The sequence below is a fragment of the Ursus americanus genome, chromosome 26 (genome assembly GCF_024610735.1).
Source record: "Ursus americanus isolate L20-20 chromosome 26, mUrsAme1.1.p, whole genome shotgun sequence".
In the NCBI taxonomy this organism is placed as follows: Eukaryota; Metazoa; Chordata; class Mammalia; order Carnivora; family Ursidae; genus Ursus; species Ursus americanus.
The window spans coordinates 40,713,209-40,740,121 of NC_142152.1; the positions used below are offsets into that span (position 1 = coordinate 40,713,209).

The 26,913-nt window shown below is 44.2% G+C and overlaps 1 protein-coding gene across 3 annotated transcripts in view; it reads left to right on the top strand.

The window, feature by feature from the left end:
- EML1 (EMAP like 1) overlaps nt 1-26,913 on the top strand; it is a 176,380-nt gene that overhangs the window by 76,899 nt on the left and 72,568 nt on the right. For all 3 annotated transcript variants that reach the window (XM_045775381.2, XM_045775383.2, XM_045775385.2), the window contains exon 2: nt 23,803-23,985. In XM_045775381.2, coding sequence (XP_045631337.2) covers nt 23,803-23,985 — 183 coding nt within the window. The remainder of the gene's footprint in view (nt 1-23,802; nt 23,986-26,913) is intronic.

Sequence of the window (26,913 nt, forward strand, 5' to 3'; positions counted from 1 at the left end):
TTTCTATTGTCTACAAAATTGGGTCGAGCAATCGCACAGTACCTACCACAATCCCTTGCTCGTTGTACAAACAAAACAGCATGTGCAGAAGGACTGTGGGCTGTGACAGTGCTAGAGGAGAGTTAGTTCACTGTTTCTTCCAGCGTGTATTTATTGAGTGCCTCCAGCATGCCAAGCCCTCCCACATGTAGGCTGTAGAGAAAGAGCAATGAAGGGAACAAAGAAAGGTCATTATGGCCTGGTTGGGGAGGGACCACACGCAAGTAAGCAAATCAATGAGCAAGGTAATTTCCTGAAGTAGTTAAGTACCCTGAAGAAGGTGAACTAGTGACTGAAATGATTTGGGTTGGGTAGTCCGGGTGTCACTGTGTATCACTCAGCATTCAGTACCATTTCCTCCAGGAAGCTCTCCCTGATTGCCCCAGGCTAAAACAAGAATAGCTGTGGTTTGTTAGGAGGATGACTTTACTAGGCATTGTTTCTAATCTTCCCTCTTCTCTGTAACACTTATAGAGCGCTTATATGTAACACTTCACAATCAGGAGACCCAGGCTCAGAGGGATCAAGCAATGGCCAATATCTCATAGCTAGAACGTGGCAGAGCTGAGTGCCTGCCCTCAGTGTCTGCCCTTCGCACCACCTCTCTGATCCTCCCAGTTCCCCTGGGACCTTGTGTCTGCCTCTGTTCCAGCACTGCCCATAGCCTGTGGACTGACGGTTTCCTGTGGTTTTCCCTGTTAGCTCCCGAGCTTCTAAGGGTGGGAGCTGTTACCCTTAGCCGCTGGAGCAGGGCTGAGCACTTCCTGGGAGCTCCTCCCACGTTCACTGAATTCATCACCAGCTCCAGCCAGCCCCTTGCCGTCTAAAGGGCACCATGGATTTTCACTTACGGGTTCCAGAATTCTGCCCTGTAGACAGCAGTGGGAACAGTCAGGTGGGATATGTTTTGAGAGAAAACAGGGGGAATGAAGTCTCTTTTAGACCTGAGGCCTCTCTGTTCACAGGAGCGATGACTTTTTTGACAGTCTGGCCTCTCAGCTTTACGGTGAGCAAACGGAGGTCTGTCCCTAGAGCCGCTGAAAGCCCTTGGCTCGGTTAGTAACAGGTGATGGTGTCCGCTTCCACGAGCGTTCGTTTGTGCGAGGGCTGACGGTCTGCGGCATGTCAAGGGTGCTTGCCTGCATTGGTTTGGAGCAGGGGTAGGATACAGGTAAGTGGTGGGGGTGCACCGAGCAGCGAGCAGTCAGGGCTGGGGTTCCGGTCGTGACCACTCTCTCCACCGAATCCATTTGCCCAGGGCATCCTTATGCAAGCAGCGCGTCACCGCCTCCCCGGGTTCCCCCCCCACCGGTCTGTGAAAATGCTTGTGCCCCACCGTGCCCGGACACACCTTTGTTCACCAACTGGAGCCAGACCACCACCACACAGCACAGTGCGGGTGTCCCAGGGTCACGCACACTGCGCCTCGAAAAACATCTCAGGGCAAAAAAAAAAAAGTGACTGTCTAGACTATTTGAGAAGTCTGTGGGTGCTACAGATGTGATCGCATTTTGGAGGGAAAGAAAGCCGACATGTACACAGACGCCAGAGAGTGGAAGTGAGTCAGGAGCTGAGGCGCGTGAGAACTTTGCTGTGACCAGAGATGTTCTGAAAACAAAGCACGGTGTGTCGACCAGGAACAGTGTGTGACGGTGGTTCAGAACACTGCAGAAGGCTGGTCAGGGTGGTTCCAGATACGGATGGTCGTGAGTTTTTTATTCATTCGGAGCCAGGCTTCGTACGCTGTTCGGTGCAAAGTCAGTGCCACAGTGCAGAGCGTGGTCTTGGTCCTGCTGCACAGAGAGCCCTGTAGCAGGCCCTAAAGACCCTGGCAGGGCAGCCCGACCTGGTGGGGACTGGTCCTGTGTAAGTAGCCTTGTAAGTGTCCAGACCTGAAAGGCATGGTAAATACCGCTTGTCGTGGGCTGAACGGTGTCCAAGTCATTGTTGAATTGGCTGAACCAATTCATATGTTGAAGTCCTAACCCCACAACGCCTCAGAAGGAGACTGTATTTGGAGGTAGGGGCTTTAAAGAGGTGATTAAGGTTCAGTGAGGTCCCTAGGATGGGCCCTGATCGGTATGACTGGCATCCTATATTGGGGTGCAGACGTGTGCAGAGAAGACCATGTGAGGACACAGGGACGAGGTGGCATGTGCTCACCAAGAGACGGGCCTCAGGAGAAACCAGCCCTGCCAGCACCTTGGGGTGGGGCTTCCAACCTCCAGAACACTGAAGGAAGTAGGTGTCTACTGTTGAGGCCCCCCGGGTGTGGGACATCGCTACGGCAGCCCCAGGAAACCGACCCACCCTCGTGAGGCTGCTGGACCGCGTCAGCAGGAGTGCTGCACACATCCTAGCAGAGAGCCTGGACCCTGGGGCTCGAGGCGCACGTGTGCTGTGCGCACGTGACCGAGCTCTTTCCCTCCGCAAGATCCTCGCCCGGAAAGAGGAAGGCAGGACTTGGAAGTTGCTGGTGTGCTTGCAGACTGGCTATTGATTTCTGGGTTCATTTCCTAGAGGGCTGATAGTTACAGTTCTCTTTCCTTATGGACCCAAATCATCACGTGCTCATGACCCCCCAGTATTTGTTCCCTGTTTGTAATTTAAAAAATAGGGGTGCTTTCTCGTCAGCTGCTGTTTTGAACCAGGCACTTCTTTGGATGCCTTCTTTTTTTCTATTTGGCAAAATTGTTTTGGTCCTTTAAGACGCAGCCACCACTGTCTTCAGTGCCAGAAGCCTTCTAGATGCGCCGAGCTCACCTGAGGGCCCCTGTCCGTGCCTCTTGGGAACACCGGCTTGTATTCTCGCCCTTGCACTTTTGTTAGTACCATCATCTGTGCCCACGAGCCTTTGCACTTCGCATCTCCACCACCCAGCGCTGCCTCTGGCACACGGAGCGCGTGACTGCAGACAAGCGTGAGTATGCTTGACTCCCGTCGAACAACACAGCAGGTCCATGTATACGTTGGGTTTTGTCAATAAATACAGTCCTGGAAGTATATTTTCTCTTCCTTATGATTTTCTTAATAGCATTTTCTTTTCTCTAGCTCACTTTATTGTAAGAACACAGCGTGTAATACATGCAACATAGAGAACATGTGTTAATCGACTATTTGTTATCGGTGAGGCTTCCCGTCAACAGCAGGTAATCAGTACCTAGATTGTTGGGGAGTCAAAAGTTGTATGTGAGTTTTTGACTGTGGGTGGGGGTCGGCATCCCTAACCCCACATTGTTCGGTGGCGAACTGTATATAGTTTTCTTGAAAGCCAGTCATTCAAAGTGGTTGAAGAAAGATTGGGGTACCTATTTAATGTCATAAAATATATATAACAAAATCGGCTATTTTAACCATATTAAAGTGTACAAATCCGGTGATGAGAATTACTTTCACAAAGCTGGGCAACCATCACCACCATCTCTTTCCAGGATTTTTACATCACCGCAGACAGAAACTCGGTCCCCAGGAAGCAGTAACCCCATTCTCCCCCTGCACCAGCCCACCAGCCCCTGGCAACCTCCAGTCGGCTGTCTGCCTTTATGAATTTGCCCAGGCTAGATATTTCATATAAGTGGGATCGTGTAATATTTGTCTTTTTATGACTGGCTTGTTTCACTTGGCACAATATTCTCAAGTTCCATCCACATTGTAGCAGGTGTCCGAACTTCATTTCTTCCCGTTGCTGAATACATGCTGAATTTCCGCTCCCATTGTAGGGGTGCACCGCACCTTCTTTATCCACCCCTCAGCTCGGGGACGCGTGCGGTGTTTCCGTCTTCAGACTATTGTGAATAACACGGCTCTGGACGTGAGTGTGCAAATATCTGTTCAAGTCCCTGTTTTCAGTTCTTTGGGGTATATACCCCAGAAAGGGAATGGTGATTCTATGTTTAACTGTTGGAGGCACCACTACGCTGTTCTCCACAGGGGCAGTGCGTGACGGCCAGTCTCTCCGCACCCTGGCCAAGGCTTGATATTTTCAGTCTTCTTGCTCCTCGCCCTCCTAGTGTGTGTGAAGGGGTGTCTCATTGTGGTTTTGATGTACAATTTCCTAATGACCAAAATAATGTTAAACATCTTTTTATGTGCTTATTGGCCATTTGTGCGTCTTTGGAGAAACGTCTATTCAGGTCCCTTGCCCATTTCTCTTGTTGGGTGGTTTCCTTTTGTTATTGAACAAAACGGTGGAAACTTTAAAAAGTGTGCTCCTAGAAAATGTGTACCCCTCCTAATACTTGGCTTTCTAGGAGAGCCTTTCTGAGGGTCTAGACTGACAAGGTTATTTTAGTCATCTCCTGTCCCTCCCCACTCCCAGGTCTCTTGGCTTTCTCCTACTTTTTTCTAGTATTCACGTTTCAGATTGAATTTTAAATAGATCTCAAGGAATCAAACTGCGAAGTTTCACTTTGGAAAATGCTACAGCTCAAATGCCCAAGTATCCTTTTCCCATGCCCTTAAGAGATTGGAGACCTAGACGGTCAATTCCTATTACTCAAAAACACTCTGTAAAAGTGATAACATTACGGACATGTACTCTGGGCTGTATTTCCCAATGTATTTGATTGGGGTTGGAAGCAGGGTTTTGAATGTAGAGAGGCAGATGTCGTCTTGGCTAGATCTGAATACTCAGCTCCGTGGTTTAATAGGGTGTTCAAGGTCAGTATCCCCCTCTGTGGAGGAGGGGCCGGGGGTGTGGGGTGCAGCCGCCCCGTGGATGGGTGCAGAACACATCCTGCATCCCAGCCCTCAGGCACTGCCTCCGCGGGACCAGCTGTGAGCTGGGGGTTGTATCTTTTGTGGAATTTGGAATGAGGAATTCCCAGTGGGATTTTCAAAGCTAGTCTAAGAGGGTAGAATTGCAGGTGGGTGGGAGGTGGGAGAAATATGATTTCGCTGTGACTGCTGGAATATGTAATTCCTGGCTTTGATTTAAACTCTTTTCCCTTTTTTTTCTTTTAAGAAAAAGTCTGCTATAACCTTTAGGTCCAGAAACAGTCCAGTTTATCTTTTTTTCTTTCTTTGTTCAACCTGAATATTTCTTTTCTCTTCTTCTTCTTCCTCTTCTTCTTCTTCTTCTTCCTTCTTTCTTCTTTCTTCCTCTTCCTCTTCCTCTTCCTCTCCTCCCCCTCCTCCTCCCCCTCCTCCTCCTCCTCCTCCTTCTTCTTTTTGCATCCTGCTTCATTCCACGAAGATTTTGATATCTTGTAACACACGAGTAGGTTTTCTAGATTCATTAAAATATATTTAATTTTTTTTCCTTTTCTCCTCTTTTTACTGAAAGATGGCAGGGTTGTTTGCTTGTTTTTGCTGCTTCCCTCCCTTTAAAAAAAGAAACTTTCTGGAAGTATCATTGATGTGCCGTAATCTGTACACATTTAAGTGAACAATTTGGTAAGTGTTGACATATGCATATGCATATGAAACCAGCCCCGATAAAGAGGATGCACATTATCATCCCCTAGGGTTTTTTTGTGCTCCTTCATCTTCCCCCCCGCGTCCCCCGCACCTTCCAACCACTGACCTTCCGTCCCTGTAGTTTAGTTTGCATCTTGTGTAATTTTGTATAAATGGACTCATTCAGCATGTACTCTATTTTCTGGCTTCTTTGACTAAGCGTAATTATTTTGAGATTCACTCACACTGTTGCTTCTATCAATGTTAAAATATTTTTATTACTGAGTAGTGTATCTATTCTGCGGACAGCCGACAGTGTGTGCATTCATTGGGTGATGGGCATTTGGGCTGTTTCTAGTTTTTGACTATTATAGACCAAGCTGCTCTGAACTTTTGTGTCCAAGTCTTCGTATGGACATATGCTTTCATTTCTCTTGGGTAAACGTGTAGGAGTGGAATGGTTGGACTAACAGTGGGTGTGGGTTTAACTGTTTTCCAAAGTGGTTGTACCATTTTGCATTCCCACAGCAGGGCATCTGAAATTCAGTTCCTCCAATGCTAACCCACACTTTTTGCTATTTTATCTGATTTTGATGTTAGAGTCATGCTGGCATATAGGTTAGTTGAGAAATAGTCTCTCTCTTCAGTTGTCTGCAAGACTTTGTATAAAGTTGGTATTATTTCTTCCTGAAATGTTTGGTAGAGTCCGCCAGTGAAGTTATCTGGCTATAGGGTTTTCTTTGTGGAAAGGTTTTTAACTATAAATTCAGTTTCTTTAATAAAGCTATTAAGATGATCTACGTATTCTCTCTTGAGCTTTGGTAGTTTTATCTTTCAAAGAACTTGTGCTTTTATCCAAATTATTGATTTTATTGGTATAAAGTTGTTCTTAATATTCCTTTCTTATCCTTTTAGTATTTGGAGATTTGTAATGATATTACCTCTTATTCCTGATACTAATATTTTGTGCTCTTTCTCTTTTTATCCTGAGTAATTTGGCTACAGGTTTGTCAATTTTTTTATTGTCTCCAAGAACGAGCTTTTGTTTTTATTGATTTTCCCTGTTGTTTTTTTTTGTCCTAGTTCATTGATTTCTGCTCTAAAGTGTATCATGTCCTTTCTTCTGCTTCCTTTGCGTTTCTTCGGTAGCTGAGGTCATTTTCCTTCACCTCCTCCTCTCCTTTTCTTTTAAAGATTTATTTATTTATTTTAGAGAGAGGGAAAGCGAGAGCACAAGCGGGAGGAGCAGAGGAGAGGGAGAGAGAATTGGAGCCGACTCTGCACTGAGCATGGAGCCCAACACAGGGCTTAATCTCACGACCCTGAGATCATGACCTGAGCTGACTCCAAGAGTCGGCCACTTAATAACCAACGGAGCCACCCAGACACCCTAGACGGTGTGTCTGTTCCTTTACTAGTCATACAGTGTTTTGATTACTGCAGCTTTATAATTAGTCGTAAAGGCAGGGAGTACCAGTTCTCTAACGTTGTTGCCCTTGTTTCAGTATCGTGTTGGCTATTCTTTTACCTTTCCATTATAAACTTTAGAATCAGTTTGTCAGGATTCACAAAATAGCTTGCTGGAATTATGGTTGGGATGGCGTTGAATCTGTAAATCAATTTGGGAAAAATTGGCATTACAACAATATTGGGACTTCTAATCCACGAATATGGAGTATCACTATTTCTTTAGATCTTTTTAAAGTTTCTTTATAGTAACTTTACATAGAAATCCTGTATATGTATTTTGCTAGATTTATACCTAAGTATTTCATTTTGGGGCACTATTGTAATTGGCATTTTATTTTTAATTTCAAACACCACTTGTTCATTGCTAGTATATTGGAGAGCAATTGACTTTTGTATATTAACCTGGATCCTGCAACATTGTCATAATCACTTACTAGGTGTAGGAGTTTTTGTTGATTCTTTGGAATTTTCTATATAGGCAATCACGTCATCTGCAGAGTTTTATTTCTTCTTTCCCAATTTGCATCCTTTCACTTCCTTTTCCTGCCTTCTTGCACTCGCTAGGACTTCCAGTGCGATGTCCAGTAGGAGTGGTAAGAGGGACGTCCTTGCCTTGTTTCCATTCTGAGGGAGAAAAGCATTCAGTTTCTTACCATTAAGTGTGGTGTAGCTGTAGGTTTTTTGTAGATGCCCTTTATCAAGGCGAGGAACTTCTGTATTCGTAGTTTGCCAGATTTTCTCCTTGTCACTGGTCTTAAGCAGTTTGAATTTGCTCTGCTGCAGTGTAATTCCTTCATGCTTGTTATGCTTGGGACTTACTGGGCTTATTGATCTGTGGATTTATAATTTTCATCAGATTTGGAAAAAATTCGGCCATTATTTCTCCAATTATTTTTTGTTCGCTCCTCCCTCACCCCCTTCCTTTGGGGACTTGAATTACGTAGATATCAGGACACTTGAGGTTGTCTTACGAACTCCCTGGTGTTCTAATCTCATATTCTCTCCCTCCCTCTCTCCCAACCTCATTCCAGTCTGTTTTCTCTCTGTAGTTCATTTTGGATAATTTTTATTGCTATTTTTTCATGTTTACTAATTTTTTCAGTTAATCTCATCTAGCGGATTATAGTTTTCATCTCTAGAAGTTTGACTTTTTATTTTTCTATTTTTTAAATGTTTATTTATTTATTTATTTATTTGAGGGGGGAGGGTGGGGGAAGGGACAGAGGGAGCGAATATCCAAGCAGACTCCCACTGCGTGTAGAGCCTGAAGTGGGGCTCAATCTCATGATGCATGGAATCAGGACCAGAGCCGAAGCCAGGAGTTGGACACTCAACCGAGTTAGCTACCCAGGCGCTCTTAGAAGTTTGTCTTTTTAAAATATATATATATATATATATATATATCTTCCATGCCTCTATCTAACATACTCAATCTTTCCTCTGGCTCTCGTATATATAATACAGTTACAGTAACTGTATAATTTCCTTGTCTACTAATTCTATCATTGCTGTCATTTCTGGGTTAGTTTGCTTGGTTGATTCTTTCCCTTATTATGGGTCATGTTTTCCTGCTTCTTGGAATGCCTGGTCATCATTTTTTTCTTGGATATCAGACATTATGAATTTTACCTTGTTGGGAGCTAGATATTTTCGTATTCCTATAAATACTTTTAAGCTTTGTTCTGGGATGTGGTTAAGTTACTTGGAAATAGTTTGATCCTTTTGAGTCTTGCTGTTAAGCCTTGTTGGGGGGGGCACCAGCATTTTAGTCTGGGGCAAAATCCTCTGAGTTCTCCACCCAATGCCCTGTGGATTCTATGGTTTTCCACCCTAGCTGATGACAGGAACTGTTCCCACCCCTGTGTAGGCTCTGGTGGTGGTTCTCTTTATTCTTTTTGGGTGGTTCTTGTCCCAGCCCGGGGTAACTTCCTCACGTGTAAGTGCTGACCCATACCTGGCAGAAGACTCAGGGGTCTTCTCTGCACATTTCCAAATGTTCTGTCCTTGTGGCTCCCTCCTCTTCAGGGTTCTGCCCTGTGAACTCATGGATTTTTCTGGACTTCCAGCTCTGTCTCCCCAACTTAGGGAGACCTCCAGGCTTCACCTCGGTTCCCTCCCTGCGTCACTTCTGGGAAACTCCAGGCTGTACGTGGGACAGTTATAGGGTTGGCCTCACTTCCGGGAACCTCTAGGCTGTATGCAGGGCAATTGTAGTGTCCCCTCTTTGGCTTAGCATTTCTGAGCGATCGCTGTCCCTCATCGTCTGATGCCCAGTGTCTTCAAAGGCCTTGTATAATATATTTTGACTGTTCCTTTTCGCTGTTGTAGGAAGGATGACATATACGGGGCCTATAACTCCATCTTGGCTGGAAGCAGAAGTTGATGGCACTTGAGAAAAAAAGTAGTTACAAAATATCCATAAAAAAAGGCAGAGAGGGCGCCTGAGTAGCGCAGTCGTTAAGGCGTCTGCCTTCGGCTCAGGGCGTGATCCCGGCATACGGGGCATACGGGGATCGAGTCCCACATCGGGCTCCTCCGCTGGGAGCCTGCTTCTTCCTCTCCCACTCCCCCTGCTGTGTTCCCTCTCTCACTGGCTGTCTCTCTGTCACTCTGTCACATAAATGAATAAAATCTTAAAAAAAAAAAAAAAGCAGAGAAAGCATTTTACAGTAACAGCAGCGATCAGCAAAAGAATGTGGATAGTGGTTGGGACTCAGATGTCCTTTGGATTCTAACCTCAGAATGTTGTGTCCCCAAATTTGATAGGAACGGACAACAGAAGTCCTACAGTGAGAACCTAGGCATTTTCAGTTTTAATATCTCCCATGAGCCATACCCATCGACTGACTTATCCTGAAGACAGACTGCTACCTTCACAGTGTTTTAGGACGTTTTATCTTGGAGAGCCAGTTCCATGGCTTTCACCCATTCATGGATTTTCAACCATTTAAACTTTGCTTCTCTGACTTTCATCCCAGCAATTGAGGGACAGGCTCCTGTGCAGGGAAATATTGTCTGAAACTAATGGAAACAATCCAGTCTAGAAAATGACCAGTGTTATGGGGAATGGAGCCATAAAGTACTTTAAATGGAAGCATGTTATATTAATGGAAATTAATAGAAAAATAAGATAAGGTTAGCTTTTATTTTATTCTTTTTGCTGAAATGTTTTGAAACCATCATAGCAAATAAGAATTTATTAAAGCTACCTTTTTAGATACTTTTTTGTTAAGTCCATTTAGGACCTGACCACATGGTATCTAGACGTGGACAACAAATGTGACAAGTGAATATTGCAGTAGTGTCCTTGTAAAATAAAATTGAGATGACAGCTTTAGATCTCTCTCAAGTCCTATGCTATGCTCATTATTTTGTCCGCGCTCCCCTTCCCCACCTCTGTATTTTTAATCCTTCCTTTTGAGATTGGGATTGGCAATCCTGTGTGATTTACATCGGTCCTTTTCCTCCTCTTCCCCCCGCCCAGCTGTCCCTGGGACTGGCTACGCCCTCCTGTCCTCAGTGCTCCTTACACGGCTAGACTTTGGAACAAAGCCAAGTTTGAAAGCAGATCACTTTATGCCTTATTGGGGGTTTCTTTTCTGGTCAACTGCAGGATCTCTCATTTGCTTTAAAAGTGTAAAGTGGGAAAAAAAGAATCAACAAACTTAAAGTGTCTAGGTCTTTTAGTTTCTGGCAGAAACGAGAAACAAAATGACTTGCAAAGGTAGGGGTGTGTGTGTGTGTGCGTACGTGCATGCATGCAAGTGTGCATGTATGTTGGGGGCACGTGCGTGTATGTGCACGCACGTGGAGAGGGCATCGGTATGTGGGCGTGTGTGTGTGGGCTCATGGTGGTGTACGTGCATATGAGTGCATGCGTGTGTGTGTAGTATTAATCATTTCACAGATTTCAAGGAATCTCAGGGCTTCATGGAAAGTCTTTGTTGGCTTGGTAATTCTGGTTCGGCAAAATGAAATTAGAGTATATTTCAAGATACAGTAATTAACCCATTTTCTAAATGCTCAACTAGAGAATTCCGAGGCTGTTCTTCCCGTTAAGTGTGATTGTTCTCATTCATCCTCTGCTTCATTCATTATTCACAGTTGAAACCCAGCAGCTCACCTGAAATCCTGCTCTTCCCCCTTCACCTGTGTTTTGAAGCAGGTGTGTCTGGTCCTCACGTTACATTTCCAGCTGGGCTTTTTGCCAAGTTTGGGGTGGGGGGCGGAGCGGGGACAATTGCTCTCTCGTCCGTGTCCCTGTATTTCTGTGGTGGTTATTTGTGGGCCAGTCTCCTCTGCTAGACTGAGCCGGCTACAGGTGGGAAGGTCTCGGTGTTCGTTGCACTGCCCGGCACTAGGTCTGGCCCAGAAGGATGCTCGGGAACGTTAATTGAACTGGGCGGAAGCTCTGTTAGCTTTAAGCTCTGTGTCACTGAAATTCCAGCCCCGTCACCTGATGCTTCTTAGGGTCTTAGGTCTTACATGTATTTTTCTGGTCTCCAATACCACTTTTTCACAACCTACGACTCATCAAAGACTTTGAAGCCATTGCTCTCCAGATTCTGGGGGCTCTGCTGAAGTCCCTTTAATCAATAGGCAGTGGCTGCATTTTTCTATCGGTCAAGGGCTGCTGTAGAATTCTTTTACAGTCAAGAATACAAATGTTAGCTTGAGCATCCATCGAGACAGGTTTATTGGCAGAGGGGGTCAGTTCTTGTAGTTTTCTAGGAAGCGATGAATTTCAGAGTTGGACCTTATGTGGCAGGGCCAGCCCAGAGACAAGCAACACTCGGTGTGCCCAACGACCCAGGTGATCACAGCAGAACCGGGAGTTTGAGAGCAGAAATAAAGCTGGTGCCCTTCAGGGACGTCTGCGTGGCTCAGTCAGTTAAGCGTCTGCCTTCAGCTCAGGTCATGATCCCAGGGTCCTGGGATCGAGTCCCGCATCGGGTTCCCTGCCCTGCGGGGAGCCTGCTTCTCCCTCTGCCTGCCGCTCCGCCTGCTTGTGTGCGCTGTCTCTCTCTGACACATAAATAAATAAAATCTTAAAAAAAAGAAGAAGAAGAAGAAGAAAGCTGGTGCCCTTCAGCCAGGAGTGGTGGACAGGGCTGAGAATCTGACAGTAGAGCTGGAATCCATACCTGAAAATGACAGAGGGCGCGTCGCTTCTTACACTGACAGTGTCTACGTTGCTTTTGCGATTGGATGCTCCAGAATGGTTCAGAGTATGACGGTCAGTCTAACATAATATGGAGAGCCAGCTTTTATATGAAATGTCTGCCTGCAAATTATCGAGTGAAAGACTGTTATTCCTTACTGCTTATATGATCTAAAATGCTAAAACCTGGTAATGAGGTATTTTTCTAAATAGTATTTGTCTAATATTTTAGGAGAGGTAAAACAGAACAAAAATTCTATGTGTATTTTGCTTAGTACCACACAAGTCATTTAGATGGACAATGCATGTGGGGCAAAGAGTGGATGCCTTCCAGCTAGCCTTGGCTCACCGCTTTCTATTTAGAAGATTTAGAAGAGACGGATGAGAAACCTAGCTTCTTCAGCCTCATCTACGGAATGGGGGTGACACCTCAGTGGGGGAATGTTGTACGGACTGGAGAGAATGCACACGAGGTAGAGTTTCTGACAGTAGTGGGTGGGGGAGGAAGAGCAGGTGTTATTGTTTTGGTGCCCTCCTTACTGTTGTAAAGATTTAAAGAAAAAAGTGGTGCCTGGATGGCTCAGTTGGTTAAGCATCTGCCTTTGGCTCAGGTCATGATCACCAGGTCCTGGTATCAAGCCCCTTGTTGGGCTCCCTGCTCAGCGAGAAGCCTGCTTCTCCATCTCCCTCTGCCTCTCCCCCAGCTCGTGCTCTCTCTTTCTCTCTCATATAAATAAATAAAATCTTTAAAAAAAAAAGATTAAAAAAAACAATTAAAGAAAAGAGGACAACTCAAGATAAAGGGGACAGATTGTAAGCTAGCCTTTTAAAATTAATAGTTCCTCCTTTGACCTCCAGGAGCATTACTCAGACACCAACAGCATTTCAGAGTCAAGAGCCTGTTTCTCTCTACGTAATGAGAGAACCCTATGAACAGGCAACAAAGTGCACTTCCCTTGCCTTTTGAAACAGACAAGTTACTTGATCTTTTTGTGCCAGTTTTTACTGTAAAACAGTAGTTAAACCTAAAAGTCACATCCACAAATGGCTACGCGAAGATCTAGGGTAAAGGCAGAGCTACGGGGTCATCTTTTTGCCTCTGGATCCAGGGGTGATGGAGGACCCACCTGAATCCGTGACCTCTCTTGAAACTCAGAAGCTTGCATTAGGCGAGGTTCTCATGAGAGTGAAGTCAGAGGCGGGGCCGTGGACGTAATGCTCGGTCCATCCTTTGGCCACTCATCACGGGCTGTCATGGGAGGGCTTGTACAGGACTCTGCCTTACCTTAAGGTCAGTGTCACATTTCCTCAGCTTGACCGGAGGTGTTCCAGAGGCAGAAATGGTCCTTTTCACTCTAGAGCAGACCTGTCTCGTGGACCAACCGCTGCACAGTGCTTGCAGAAACCGCACAGTAACTATCGTCAATGCTGACTTCCCTGAAGGTCAGTGTTCGCTTTCGCTGTGACAAACAGTAGGACTCACAACAGTGAACTGTAGTAATACTAAACTACCATTTGTGTTGAGCATCTCTTTGCCACCACTTTGTTAGATGTTCAAATAAGTCAACGTTTATCCTCACAAGAACTTCAGAAGACAGGTGGTGTTCCTGCTAGAGCGGCCAAGTCCTTTGCCAAGACGACACAGCTAGTAAGTGACACACCGGGCATTGAACCTTTGCCCAATTTGAACTCCAAAGCAGTGCTCTTTCTCAGGGCCCAGGGCCCAGGGAGTCCAGAGCAGGGTTCACGGAGTGTCAGCCTCCCCAGGGACTAGTTTTCTGAACCGTGTTTGGACCTTGACAGAACGCTGACACGAGTCTGAGATCCGTAGCCCCGAGGAGGTCTGCCGCTGGCCGAGGACGCAGTGCCTTTAAGAGCAGTTAGCCAGCTAAGACATCTGTGCCACGGGCCTCACACCACCGTGGGTTGGGTCCTACCTCCGATTCGATCTCGTCTGTCCCTTTGCCTGTTCCGTCAGTTTGCGCGGCCTGGTCACTGATGGTTTCCTGATACCGAGATAAAGCGACTCTCTGCTCGTCATGTGTAAACAGATCCCCATGCCTTCCTAAGGACATGAGAAGGTGCCAAGGCCCCAGATACAAGATCCAGTTCATACGGAAGTGTAAAAAACCCAAGAGGTGCAAATATAAAGAAGATTGTCTTTTTCAACCCCCCCCCAACTCCACAAAGTGCAATGATGGGGGACAAGAATGCAAAAACTTCGAAAAAAAGATAAAGCAGTTCTGTTATTAACACTGTTTTAATGACATCCGTGGGTAGATTTTAGAGCTCCAGGAACGAACGTTATTTTAAAATTCATAACTCGCTAAGGTGTTACTCATGCTGGATTCCCAATCGAATAAGGTTCTCTCTGATGGAATTCAGGGGCACTCGCCCATCGTGTGCTGTGGAACCCTGTGAGATGTCCCGAGGCTGGAAATGGTTTGTGTTGGTTAGACCAGGCTTTGGGCTTTGGTTTTCTTTATGCCAATCCATTTTTTTTGCCAGCTGAATTTGAATTTGAAAATTCATTTGAACAACACTGGCCTTTTCTATACCCAAGAAGGGTAAGACCTACAGACAGCTCACACTGCTGCCAAGAAGCCTTCCAGTCTGTTCTAGAGAGGAGCCACCCAAGGAGCAGAAGTAGGAGAATGAATTGCAGGCTAGGGCAGGATCTGCAAGCCACGGGCATTAATGTCACAGGGACAACTTCAGCAAGTCTTATAAACAGAGGTTCTCCTAAGTACACCAGACTTTTCAGTTTTTAATCGCTTGTATTTAAAGACAGGCATTGAGGTGGTTGGGGTTTTGTGCTTTGGGTTTTGGGAGTTTTTGGTAAAATATTAAAATTTGATTTTTTTTCTTATACAAATTTGACAATATAATTAAAATAGAGTCTGATCTATGCACTTTTATGAAAGGCATCTATAGAGCAAATGGAGGCCATAGGGATGCTATTTTGCATTGTAAATTTTTAGAACACGGAGCAGGCCTGCGCTACCTTACTTGGTATGCTGTTATAGGTATAATATTGTCTTGACAATGCAAGGTAGTATGAAACAGCCAACTTACTCCTTTTCAGTGCTGTGCGGGCCCCCACAGCCAGTGCACACCCTCTCTCCCAGCTGCTGTCTACTCACACAACCCCCAAATCATAGAAATGCATGATTCTATATGCCAGATTCTTTTATGACTTAGAAAAAACATACTATTAATCAAACACTAATTTCTAATTAATTTTCCAGTGCTATTTTGCTTAACAACATTCAGACAACACACATAGGACTTTTGAAGGAAATGTTAAACTCAACTTCGGTGATTTTTATCAGTAATAATAATTAACACTAATGATGACAGTAGCCCTATTATAGCTGGTGTTTATAAAGCATTTACCATATGCAAAAATATATCCTAAGTGCTCTACATACATCAACTAATTGAATAGTACAACAACCGGCTGAGGTAGATAACTGTTGTTGTCTCTGTTTTACAAATGGGGAAACTGAGGCATGTGGCGATTAAATAATTTGCCCCAGGTCACACAGCTAGTAAGTAGCAGAGCTAGGATTTGAACCCAGGTGATCTGACTGTCCAGAGTCCACGCTCTTTGCGACTAGAGTACATCCCCCTTCACAGGTACTCCCCGACACTAACTTAGTCCTATGATGGTTTCTTCCAATCCATAGATCTTTCCCTGCCCTCTTCCTGAGGCCGGAGACCTTCCCAGTTAGGTGTGCCGTGCTCCAGGCCGCCACGTGACAGCCGCTACACAGGCTTGCCCTCCTTTCTTTTATTCACGTGTTGACAGATTTTATTCAGCGGTTTCCCTGCTTCTGGAGGAGGATACCTTTGTCTCTCCCCTTTCCTCCCCTCCATTTGGCTTGACCTGGTCAAGTGGGGCTTTCTTGCTTTCCCATCCAGGTCTAAGGACAAACGGAGAAATCGCACAGAACTGCTGTCTATTCACAAGAAGTTGTGTAGAGCTTAAGGACGATCTCTTTCCAGTGAGCAACAAGTATTCAGTTTGGAATATTTCTTTGCTGAGATCTCAAGGTGTAATAACAACCAACCTCCACAAGCCAAATACCAGCAAAGCCAATGAGCAGACCTTATCTCCCTCGGACTCTCAAAACGTTATATTATTTTTTATGTTAACATTCAACACATATGCTTTTTGGAGACAGTTCTATATATTTTAACACAGTATAGATTTGTGTAATTACCACCCCCATCAGGATCCAGAACATTTCCATCTTTCCCCAAAAATCCCTAGTGCTGGACCCCCACCCCAAGCCTTGACAGCCCCTGCTCTGTGCTCCTTCACTAGAGTTTTGGCTCTTGGATAGTGTCACATCAGTGCAATGATACAGTGTGTCACCTTCCGAGACCGACTTCTTCACTCGGCGTAGTGAGTGATCCCCCCCAAACCGCAGTATCAGTGGTTCCTTCCTGTTTATTACTCTGTGGATGCAGCGTATCCGCCCACCAGTCGAAGGACCTTTGAGTTGTTTCCGGTTTTTACCAACTATGAATAGAGCCCCTCTCAACTTTGACGTACAGGTTTTTATGAACGTGGGTGTTCATTTCTCTAGTAAGTACTTGGGGATTGCTAGGTCACAAGCCGTGAGTGTGTTTAACTTCATAAGAAAGTGCCAAGCTGCTTTCCCAAGTGAGCCTACCATCTTGTGTCCACCAGCAACCTAAGAGAGTTTCTGTGCCTTATACTCTGGCTGCACCTTGTTTTGTTGGTATTTTGTATTTTAGCCATTCTAGGAGCTGTGTAGTGATCGCTCATTGTGGTTTGAATTTGCATTGCTCCAATGGCCAGTGGCGCTGAGTGTCATTTTCACGTGCCTGTTGGGCGTTTGGTGAAATGTCTATTCAACTCTTTTGCCTGTTTTTAAATTGGAGTGTTTGTTTTCTCATTGCTGGGTTTTAAAAGTTGTTTATATGTCTCCATCCACAGGGAGGGACAGAAAAAAAAGACATACTCACCTGAAACAGTATGAATCCTCCATTAGGAGTATAGAGATTGATGTTTGTAGTTCTTGGAAGGTGAGGAGTGTGTAAAAAGTCATTTGCAAACTCGTACCTCAAGTTTGATTTCTTTAGAGAGATAGGTCTGTGATATATTTTTAAAGAGTTATACACTGTTTTCTTCATAAGATCTTAGCAGTTTTATACGTATGTGAATGCGTGATGAGTTCTCTGGGTTGTCGGGAACTCTCTCTCGGAAGTGCTGTAGACACACTTAAACAGTATTTCTGTGTACGAAACAATGATCTGTTACCTAGAACGTTGGCAGAACCTGAATTTAGGGGCATTGCAGATTTATATCCAGTAAGCAGAAATTACAAAATGGTAGATTTCAATTTCAAAGGCCATGATTATCTGAGTACTCATTATGCTTCCCTGTTTCCATGTTTTTGTTTCAAGTATTTCTGTTGCCTGAATGCCATTCTTCTTGCTTTTCCACGTAGGTGATTTTGCCCATCAAGGCCAACCCCCACTGGCTCCTGTTTTCCCGGATAGAATCAATATCCCCCTCTCTATGTTCACTTACCACTTTACATATTTCTCAATTATGTAACTTGTCAGATTGTCTTAGAAATTTGTGGACATGTGTCTTCTCTACTACACAGAGAGCTTTTGAAGGATAACTGTGTTAATCCAATCATCTTCATATCCCCAGCAACTAATTTGATGCATGCTTCATAAGAGATACCCACTTACCCATCTATTCATTCATTTACCAAATACTTATTGAGTTCCTAAGAGGTGTTGCAAAGTGGGAAGGTAGAGCAGTGGACTGGCAGAAAAAATTTCTGCTGTCGTGGAGGTTACATTTTATTGAAGTTTTCAGAGAACTGGCTTCTGATTTCATATATTTTCTTCATTGTTTGTCCATATTTTATCCCATTGATTTCATCTCCTTGTTATTTCCCTTCTTTCTTCTTGATTTTGTTTTAATTTGCTTATCTTTTTCTAGTTACTTAATGTGAAAGCTGAGAATCATTGAGAATTCTCTCCTTTCCTAATAAAGAGATTTTAAAGCTATTAATTTTCCTCAAAGACCAGCTTTGCTGCAACCCACACATTTTGATATGTTATATTTTCACTATCATTCAATTAAAAATATTTTCTAATTTCTCCTGTGATGTTGTCTTTGACTCAATGATTATTTAGAAGTGTGTTGTTCGGGGCGCCTGGGTGGCATAGTCAGTTGGGCACCCAACTCTTGATTTCAGCTCAGGTCATGATCCCAGGGTCGTGGGAGAGAGTCCTGGGTTGGGCTCTACACTCAGCAGGAGTCTGCCCCTCCCCTGCTCATGCTCATTCTGTCTCTCAAATAGGCAAATGAATGAATAAAATCTTTTTTAAAAAGAAGTGTGTTTAATTTATAAGTAGAAGGGGTTTTCCTGGTCCTCTTACTATTTTTTGATTTCTAATTTAATGCCACTGTGGTCAGAGAACATACTCTTTTAGACTTTAACTTCATCCAGGTCTGTTTTTTGGGTTGAGAACATGATGTGTCCTGGAAAATGTATGGTGTGCCACTGCCATTGTTGAGTTAGCTTTCCATACATATCCAGGAAGTCGAAGTGGTTTATAATGCTGTTCAAACTTTCTACTTCTTAACTGATTTCTTAAATTAATTGTCCTATCAGTTGCTGAGAGAGGAGTGATAAAAACTTCAGGAATAGGGGCGCCTGGGTGGCACAGTTGTTAAGCATCTGCCTTCGGCTCAGGGCGTGATCCCAGCGTTATGGGATCGAGCCCCATGTCAGGCTCCTCCGCTATGAGCCTGCTTCTTCCTCTCCCACTCCCCCTGCTTGTGTTCCCTCTCTCGCTGGCTGTCTCTATCTCTGTCAAATAAATAAATAAAATCTTTAAAAAAAAAAAAACTTCAGGAATAATTGTGGAATTGTCTATTTCCCACTTCAATTCTGTTTTTGCCTCATGTATTTTAAACCTCTATTGTTATGATTGTCTTGTCTTTCTGATAAATTGATCCTTTTTTCATTATGAAATGGGCCTCTTTATCTCTGGTAATACATATTATTTGGTATCTATTTTATCTGATTATTAATATTGGCACTCTAGCCTTCTTATGCTTAGTGTTTGCATGCTATGTCTTTTTCTCCATTCATTTATTTTTAACTTGTGTCTTTGTATTTAAAGTGTGTATCTTGTAGACAGCATATAGTTGGGTCTTGTTTTTTATTTTTCTGACATTCTTGGACTTTGAATTGATGTGTTAGTTTTTTTTTTTTTAAGATTTATTCCTTTATTTTAGAGAGAGAGCAAGTGTGGGGGAGAGGGGAAGGGCAGGGGGAGAGAGAGAGAGAGAGAGAGAGAGAGAGAGAGAGAAAGAATATGAGAATCTCAAGCAGACTCCCCGCTGAGCAGGGAGCCTGACACAGGGCTCAATCCTAGGACCCTAAGATCACAACCTGAGCTGAAATCAAAAGTCAGACTCAACCAACTGAGCCACCTAATTGATGTGTTTAATGGAATTATTGCTTTAATGTAACATTTAATGTAGTTATTACTATGTTAAGTTTACATTTATCATTTTCCTTTTTTTTTTCCTATTTGTTTACTTTCTGTTCCTCTCTCCCTCTTTTCCCCTCTTCTTTTGGATTATTTGAGTATAGAATTTCAATTTAATATTTCTGTTGGTTTTTTTTTTTTTAGCTATACTTATTTGCATTATTCTCTAGTAGTTCCCTAGGGATTACAATATACATCTTTAACTTTTCATGGGTCCCTTATAGTCAATAATGTATAATGTTAAACTTTTATGTAAAATATTAAAACCTTGCAGATCCATGTCTTCCCCATCCTTTGTGTTATGGTAGTTATGTGTATGACATGTGCACACCTTATGGATCCTGTCAGTGTCATAACTTCCATCTTCAACGGCTTAAAGGTTATAAGAACAGTAACAGGAAAACGCAAAAAGGAAAAAAAAGGCTTGAACTCACTCAGACATTTTATCACTTCCAGGGCTCTTCATTCTTTCCTGAGGGTCTGAGTTTTGATCTTACATAATCTCCCTTTACCCTGAAGAACTTCCTCTGGTACTTCGTGTAATGTTGGTCTGCTGGCAATGAATTCTTTCAGTTTCCATTTATTTTTATGTTTTTTCTTTGCCTTCGCTATTGGAGGATATTTTTGCTGGATATAGAATTCTGGATTGAATTTTCTTCATTCAGTACTTTATTTTTTTTTAAGATTTATTTATTTCAGACAGAGAGAGAGCACAAACGGGGGGGAGGGGCAGAGGGAGAAGCAGATTCCCTGCTGAGCAGGGAGCCCGATGTGGGATTCGATCCCAGGACTCTGACCCGCCGAAGGCAAATGCATCACCGACTGAACCACCCAGGCGCTCCACTCAGTACTTTAGAGATGTTCCGCTGTCTTCTAGTCTGCGTGGTCTTTCCGCACTATATCCTATGTCCGTTTGCCCTTGCTGCGTTCAGGATGTGCACGTCATCTGGTTTTCCGCAGTTCGATTGTGATGTACCTTGGGCGGGGCTTCTCTGTGTTTATTCTGCGTGGTGTTCGTCTAGCATTTTGTTGTTTTACATTTCTGTCTTTCATCAGATTGAGGATATGTGGGGCCTTTATGTGTTAGATATTTTTTTCTGCCTCATTCTCTTTCTTTTTATATTCCAATGTAGTGTATGTTGGACCGTTTGAGATCCTCTAACAAATCCCCAAGGGACTTGGCTAACTTCTTTTCTCAGTTCTTTTCTCTGTGTTCTTCACCCTGGAGACGTCCTCCACTCATCCTCAGGTTTACTGGTCTTTCCTCCATCACGTCCATGCCGCTGCATCCAGTCAGCGAATTGTCTGCTCCAGAAGTTGTATTTTTCAGTTCTAGAACTTCCATTTGGTTCATTTTTTATTGTTTCTGTTTCTCTGCCAATGCGTCCCACTTCTCCATTGAAATTTTCATTCATTGGAAATACCTCATTTTCCTTATCTGTTTGTTCCAATATTTTGTCATTTGGAGTTGAACTCAGTGTATTTTCTTTTCTCTTGAGACTGTGTTCCATTTCTTGATTCTTAGTATGTTGAGCAATTTTGGATTATATCCTGGACATCACAAATCTTAAGTTGTAGGGATTTTGTCTTCTCTTATTTTCCTCTGAGAAGTGTCCTTTCCCTTGTCTAGGTGGCTACGTTCCTTGGCTGGACTTGAACTGCAAACTGCTTCTTGGGCGTCTCCTCCAATCTGAGTTCCGCTCTTCTGCTGTTAGTGGTGGTACTTGAGTCTGTTCCGTGCTGGTGCAATTCCTGGGTCAGCCAGAGCTGAGATAGGCAGAATTTGGGAATCCCCCTCTGGCATCTTTCCTTCTGGAATTTCCCCACTCTCCTCGGTGTTCACAGTTTTTGGACTTCACTTCTTGGTTTTCTTTGGACAAAATGGCTACAGGGTTTCCCACATGTACGCTCACCCCTGCCGTGTACCACTTAGATCTGGCTAGAAGCCATGCAAAAGGGATTTACTTGTTTATTTTTCCAAGTGAGTGTGAACTCCCCACCAGAGTCTATACACCTGTGTCTCCCCTCCAGTACTTCCAGGTAGTTGTTTTTTTGTATAATTTCTAGGCTTACAATTGCCTTCTGTGGGCAGGAGGGGGTGGGTGCTGTCCATGAAGGGTTTGTCATACCTGGAAGCAGAAGCAAGTCCATGATGCTTACATTGTAGTTGGGAGATAGCAGATAAGCTAACAAGAGCACGGTAACATTATGGAAGGGAGAAATAAAGTTGAGGTGATCCAAGTACCAGCCTTAGGTTAGGTTGTTAGGAAGCATCTCTGAAGAGCTCTGGTTGAATTCACACCTAAAGAACAGAAGAATTTGGTCACGCAAAAAGCTCGTTGAGAAATGTTTTAAGTATGGGTGCCTGGGTGGCTCAGTCCTTTGAGCATCTGACTCTTGATTTTGGCTCAGGTCATGATCTCAGGGTCATGAGATTGAGCCCTGCATTAGGCTCCGTGCTGGGCATGGAGCCTGCTTAAGATTCTCTCTCTGCCTCTCCCTCAGCCACTCCCCTGCCTCTCTCTAAAAAAAAAAAAAGAAAAAGAAAAAGAGATGTTTCAAGGAAAGGCAACAGCAGATCCCAAAGCTGTTAGGGCAGTTGCGAAAGGTCAGTGTGACCAAAGCACGGAGAGTGAAAGGAGGAGTTACATGAGATGAGTTCCCGAGGAAGGAGACTATGTGGGCCCTGGGAGGCCTTGGTAAGGAATTGGCGATTAACGGCTCTGTACAAGAGACCAGGATTGCCATCGCTGTAAGGGGACACTTACCAAACCGATTTGACCACTCGTGTTACTTTGTCCGAGTACCCAGACCTTACTTAGCAGGCATGACTGGTACATAGTGTAGTCTTGGGTTTTTTTGTTTTTAACAAAGTCAAAAATTTTATTTATATGATCTTAGATTCTGCGTTGCAGCTAACTTTTATAACATTACTATCTATCATGTTTTGACTGAATAATAAGATTATCCATAATTATCTGAAGAGGCTATTAAAATACTTCTTCCGTTTCCTATTGCGTGTCGGCATGAGGCCAAATTATCTTCGTATATTCCAACCAAAATAACATATCACAGCAGATTGAACGAAGAAACAAATCCAGTTTTCTAATAAGTCAGACATTAAAGAAAATTTTTAAATAATCAAAATGTCAGTCTTTTCACAAAACTATTTTTGTTTTTAAAAACACAGCAATTTTCCACAATAATGTGTTATTGAATGTCATGCTTTTGTTGCTTTTAAATAGGTCATGATTCAATATTTATAAAATGCCTGTTTTAATTTCCAATATCGTTGGTACTGATGGACTCATTCACACCATCAGAAGCTACTTGTGGTCCTCAGTAACTGACTAATATAAAGGAGTCCTGAGACCAAAACATTTGATAACTGCTATGTCAAAGCTATTTTACCTGCAAAAGATGATACATTAACTTTACCTACATAGTGAAATCATGCAAAAAGTTTTTTTTCTCACATTTTTATTTAAATTCTAGTTAGTTAACATATGGTGTATAATATTGGCTTCAGGAGATAGTGTAGTCGTATGATTATGTGACCACCCCGTCAGCTAGCATCAATGGCACCAAAGCTAGAAGACCGTGCGGTGGATTTCTGCAGTGTGTGCGAAATTGAAGTGGGTGCACCCTAGCCGCCCCCCCCCCGGCCTCTGAGGTCTCTGACGTCATGGGAAAGAAAATATGTTGCCTTGTGTCTAGAATAATATAATAGCAATTAAAACCACAGCTAAGGGCACCTGGGTGGCTCAGTCGGTGAAGCGTCTGCCTTCGACTCAGGTCATGATCTCAGGGTCCTGGGTCCTGGGATCGAGCCCCATGTTGGGCTCCTTGCTCAGCAGGGAGTCTGCTTCTCCCTCTCCCTCTGACCTTCCCCACGACTCATGCTCTGTCTCTCTCCCTCTCTGTCTCAAATAAATAAATAAAATCTTAAAAAAAAACCCCACGCAGCTAAAAAATGAAAAGCACAAGCAGAACGAAAAGACTGTAGTAGAATGAGGCGCAGTCGTCATAGGTCGTAAAAGCTGTCCCATGTTTCTGCATAAGAGCTTTGCCTTCCATTGATAAATATTGTTATGTGTTAGCCACATGCACACACATGGATGTTGGTCTGATCTCCCTGGGGGCACTAACGAGTCACTGGTTCCTCTCCTGTGGTTCAGATGACAGCGCTTCGGCGGCCAGCAGCATGGAGGTGACAGACCGCATTGCCTCCCTGGAGCAGCGCGTCCAGATGCAAGAGGATGACATCCAGCTGCTCAAGTCGGCGCTGGCGGACGTGGTTCGGCGGCTGAACATCACGGAGGAGCAGCAGGCTGTGCTGAACAGGAAAGGACCTACCAAAGGTGGGCATCTTAGATGTGCGGGCGGCAGACAAACTGGTCTGGCAGCAGGTGTTCGCCCCTAGCGCGTATGCGCATGCTTGAGCTTTGACACAGACCCGAGACTCAGAACACCAAGCAGCTGCTCTTGGCATTGCCAAAATCATCACACAAAGCAGGACAGGGTGTTTTTGGCTTGATGTTAGTGAGTTGTTCAGCCCAAGGGTGTACGTGAGTAGGTAACCAGTAAACGCTCAGAACCACCCACGGTGGATGGTCAGGAGCAATCGTGTATCAAGTTTAGGAGGGGGGGACGTAGCTTGCAAGGCAGAACCTAGAACCGAAAAACCCCACGATCCTTTGGGCGCCCTGGAGGCTGTTCACCCTAGAAACTTCTTGATAACTCTCCTGTCTTTCTTTATACTCAGCTTGTCTGCTACCGTTCAGTTCAGCACAGCCAACAGTTAATTATCCAATGTCTCGGCGAAGCTCGGAGCCAAGGCCTGGGGGCCCAGAGGGGGCCCTGAGGAGCCCAGAACCCGTACGTTCATCACTCACTGCCCCCGCCCCCCTTAGCTAGTAAGCTCCTCCTGGGCACAGCTGCCTGTTTCGAATTTCCTGCTCTGCTGTCCAGGAGAACGTAGCCTACTACAGAATTCAGTACCTAGTGGGTTTCTGGCAAATTTAAATCATCGTTTCATGTCCCTGTGGCGCCTATGTGTGAAACATAAAAAAAGCAATATTTGTGTTTGAAGTAACTTTGTAGTGACCCTCTTCCTAAAATTTGGAAGTGTGACGCCTCGTAAAAGCTTCTGTCCTGCTACTCATCGTCCCCCAATGTCTGCTCAACCCATATACATTGCTCGTCGTCTGCCAGGATTTCTGTTCCTCATGGCTAACTTTAGAAAACAGAATTCATCTTGGCTGTTAAATTCCTTTGATTGAAACATTTGAGATCACACTGGCATGTAAATGTCCCTTTAAAATTAGCTTTTTTTTTTTTTTTTGGTTGTTTGGATTTAACAAATTATTTCACAGTTACCATGTTTTTCTTGGAGTCAGGAGAGGGTACTGTCTTATGTTGCATATGTTACTTTTTTCTCAAGTGCTTGGCTACATTTTCACATATCCGCGGAAAGAAATCTATTTCTTTGTCCTTCTGGGTAATTATCACCAGCTCCATGTAAGAGATACATGCTGGGCAATGTCTACATATTTCTGTAATTTTTTTTATCTGAGTATAGTTGACACACAGTGTTACATTAATTTCGGGTGTAAAGCATAGTGATTTAATATCTCTGGATGCCGTGCTCACCATAATTGTAGCTGCCATCTGTTACCATATAACACTACCTCTTGAATAATCCTTTTATTTATTTATTTACAAGATTTTATTTATTTATTTGAGAGACAGAGCACAAGCGGTGGGGCGGGGGGTGCAGAGGGAGAGGGAGAAGCAGGCTCCCTGCTGAGCAGGGAGCCCAACAAGGGGCTGGATCAGGACCCCGAAATCAGGACCTGAGCTGAAGTCAGATGTTTAACCAACTGAGCCACCCAGGTATCCCTTGAATAATCCTTTTAAATCATGTTTTTTTTTTTTCCTTCCTCCTAAGTTACAGAGTGATTAGGAAACTTTAAAAAGAAACCAGTTCATTTTAGATACTCTTGACCTGCTCAGCTTTCCAAAAATAAAACCGACGACTACTCTACCCTAAAGGGTCCATTCGAAGTTGTTACTTCATATAAAATGTCAGACTTCCAAAACTTCTGTTTTTAAAACAATTAGGGAAAAAATAATACAAGAGACCTGCCAAGGAGTTTTCTTCCCTTGATTAAGGGTGAGGTTTGCTTTTTATGAAACTTTGTCTAGGAGAATGATTTGTTTTCATAGTGACCTCTATTTCTCTATAATATTCTTTTCATAAGTAAAAGTAAATCAGAGCATAATAGCCAGGGGGTCACTCACCCCAAGAAGTAGAACAAAGATCATAAGAGAGCTGGTGAGTGGGGTGGCATCCCCAGGATACAATGGGCCACGGTTTCCCCCAAGCAGGTAATTACAGGACAGAGGAAGCAGAGGTGGGGAGGTGGAGGAGGGGGCCTGTCCGAAGCTCTGGGTCGCTGCTTCCCTTCTGGGGAGGGTTGTGTGGGTGCGTGCGCACCTGTAGCTGGACAGCTATACTCAGTAGCCACAGCTCAGTTGGGGGATCTTTCAGACAAGGTGGATTGGAGGCAAACTTGTTTTGGTTGTAAAAGGCCACATTGTTATTATTATCGCACTTTACAGTATTTTGGCCTGCCAGCCTCGTGCAGACTTGAAGAAGACGGGACACACGGCATTCCAATGGTTAAACATTAAGTGTTGTCAGCTTAGGGTTCATGTTTCGGGCTTGGGGTGCACATCTTTGCACTGTTTGCCCCGTGACAGGAATGGCTGTGCCACCACGAAACAGGCCACACTGGTGGGCAGTGAGCTTTCAAGGCGCTCAGCATGGTTCAGCTCAGAGAAAGTGCGCGGTGGGTGCCGTGGCTACGCCACAGTCACCCCTCGCTGGTAGACGGCAGGGTCCACACAGTCGCCCCAGTGTTGCCCGTGAGGCCGTCTATCATGATTCTAGGCCCTTTCCATGACAGACCTTCACTTATGTGAAGAAAGTTTTCGTGACCTCTCAGCTTTGACTTACTTTATTATTCTTTGCATGACTTCACTAGCATAACAATGAGGACTGCAGTCTCAGGATAATAATTCACTGACAGATCGCGTTCATGGCTCCCCGAGACAGGGGGCAGATTGTGGCCAACCCTTCCGATGCTGGGCCTGTGGACGTAGGGTTTATACAGAGGGAGCGACGTCTCAGACCACTTTTCCTTGGCAACATTCTCCTGTCCCTGGGATTTTTAACAGTGCTACCGCCCTGGGTCTTAGGAGTTATTCAGTCTCTACCTAAGCTC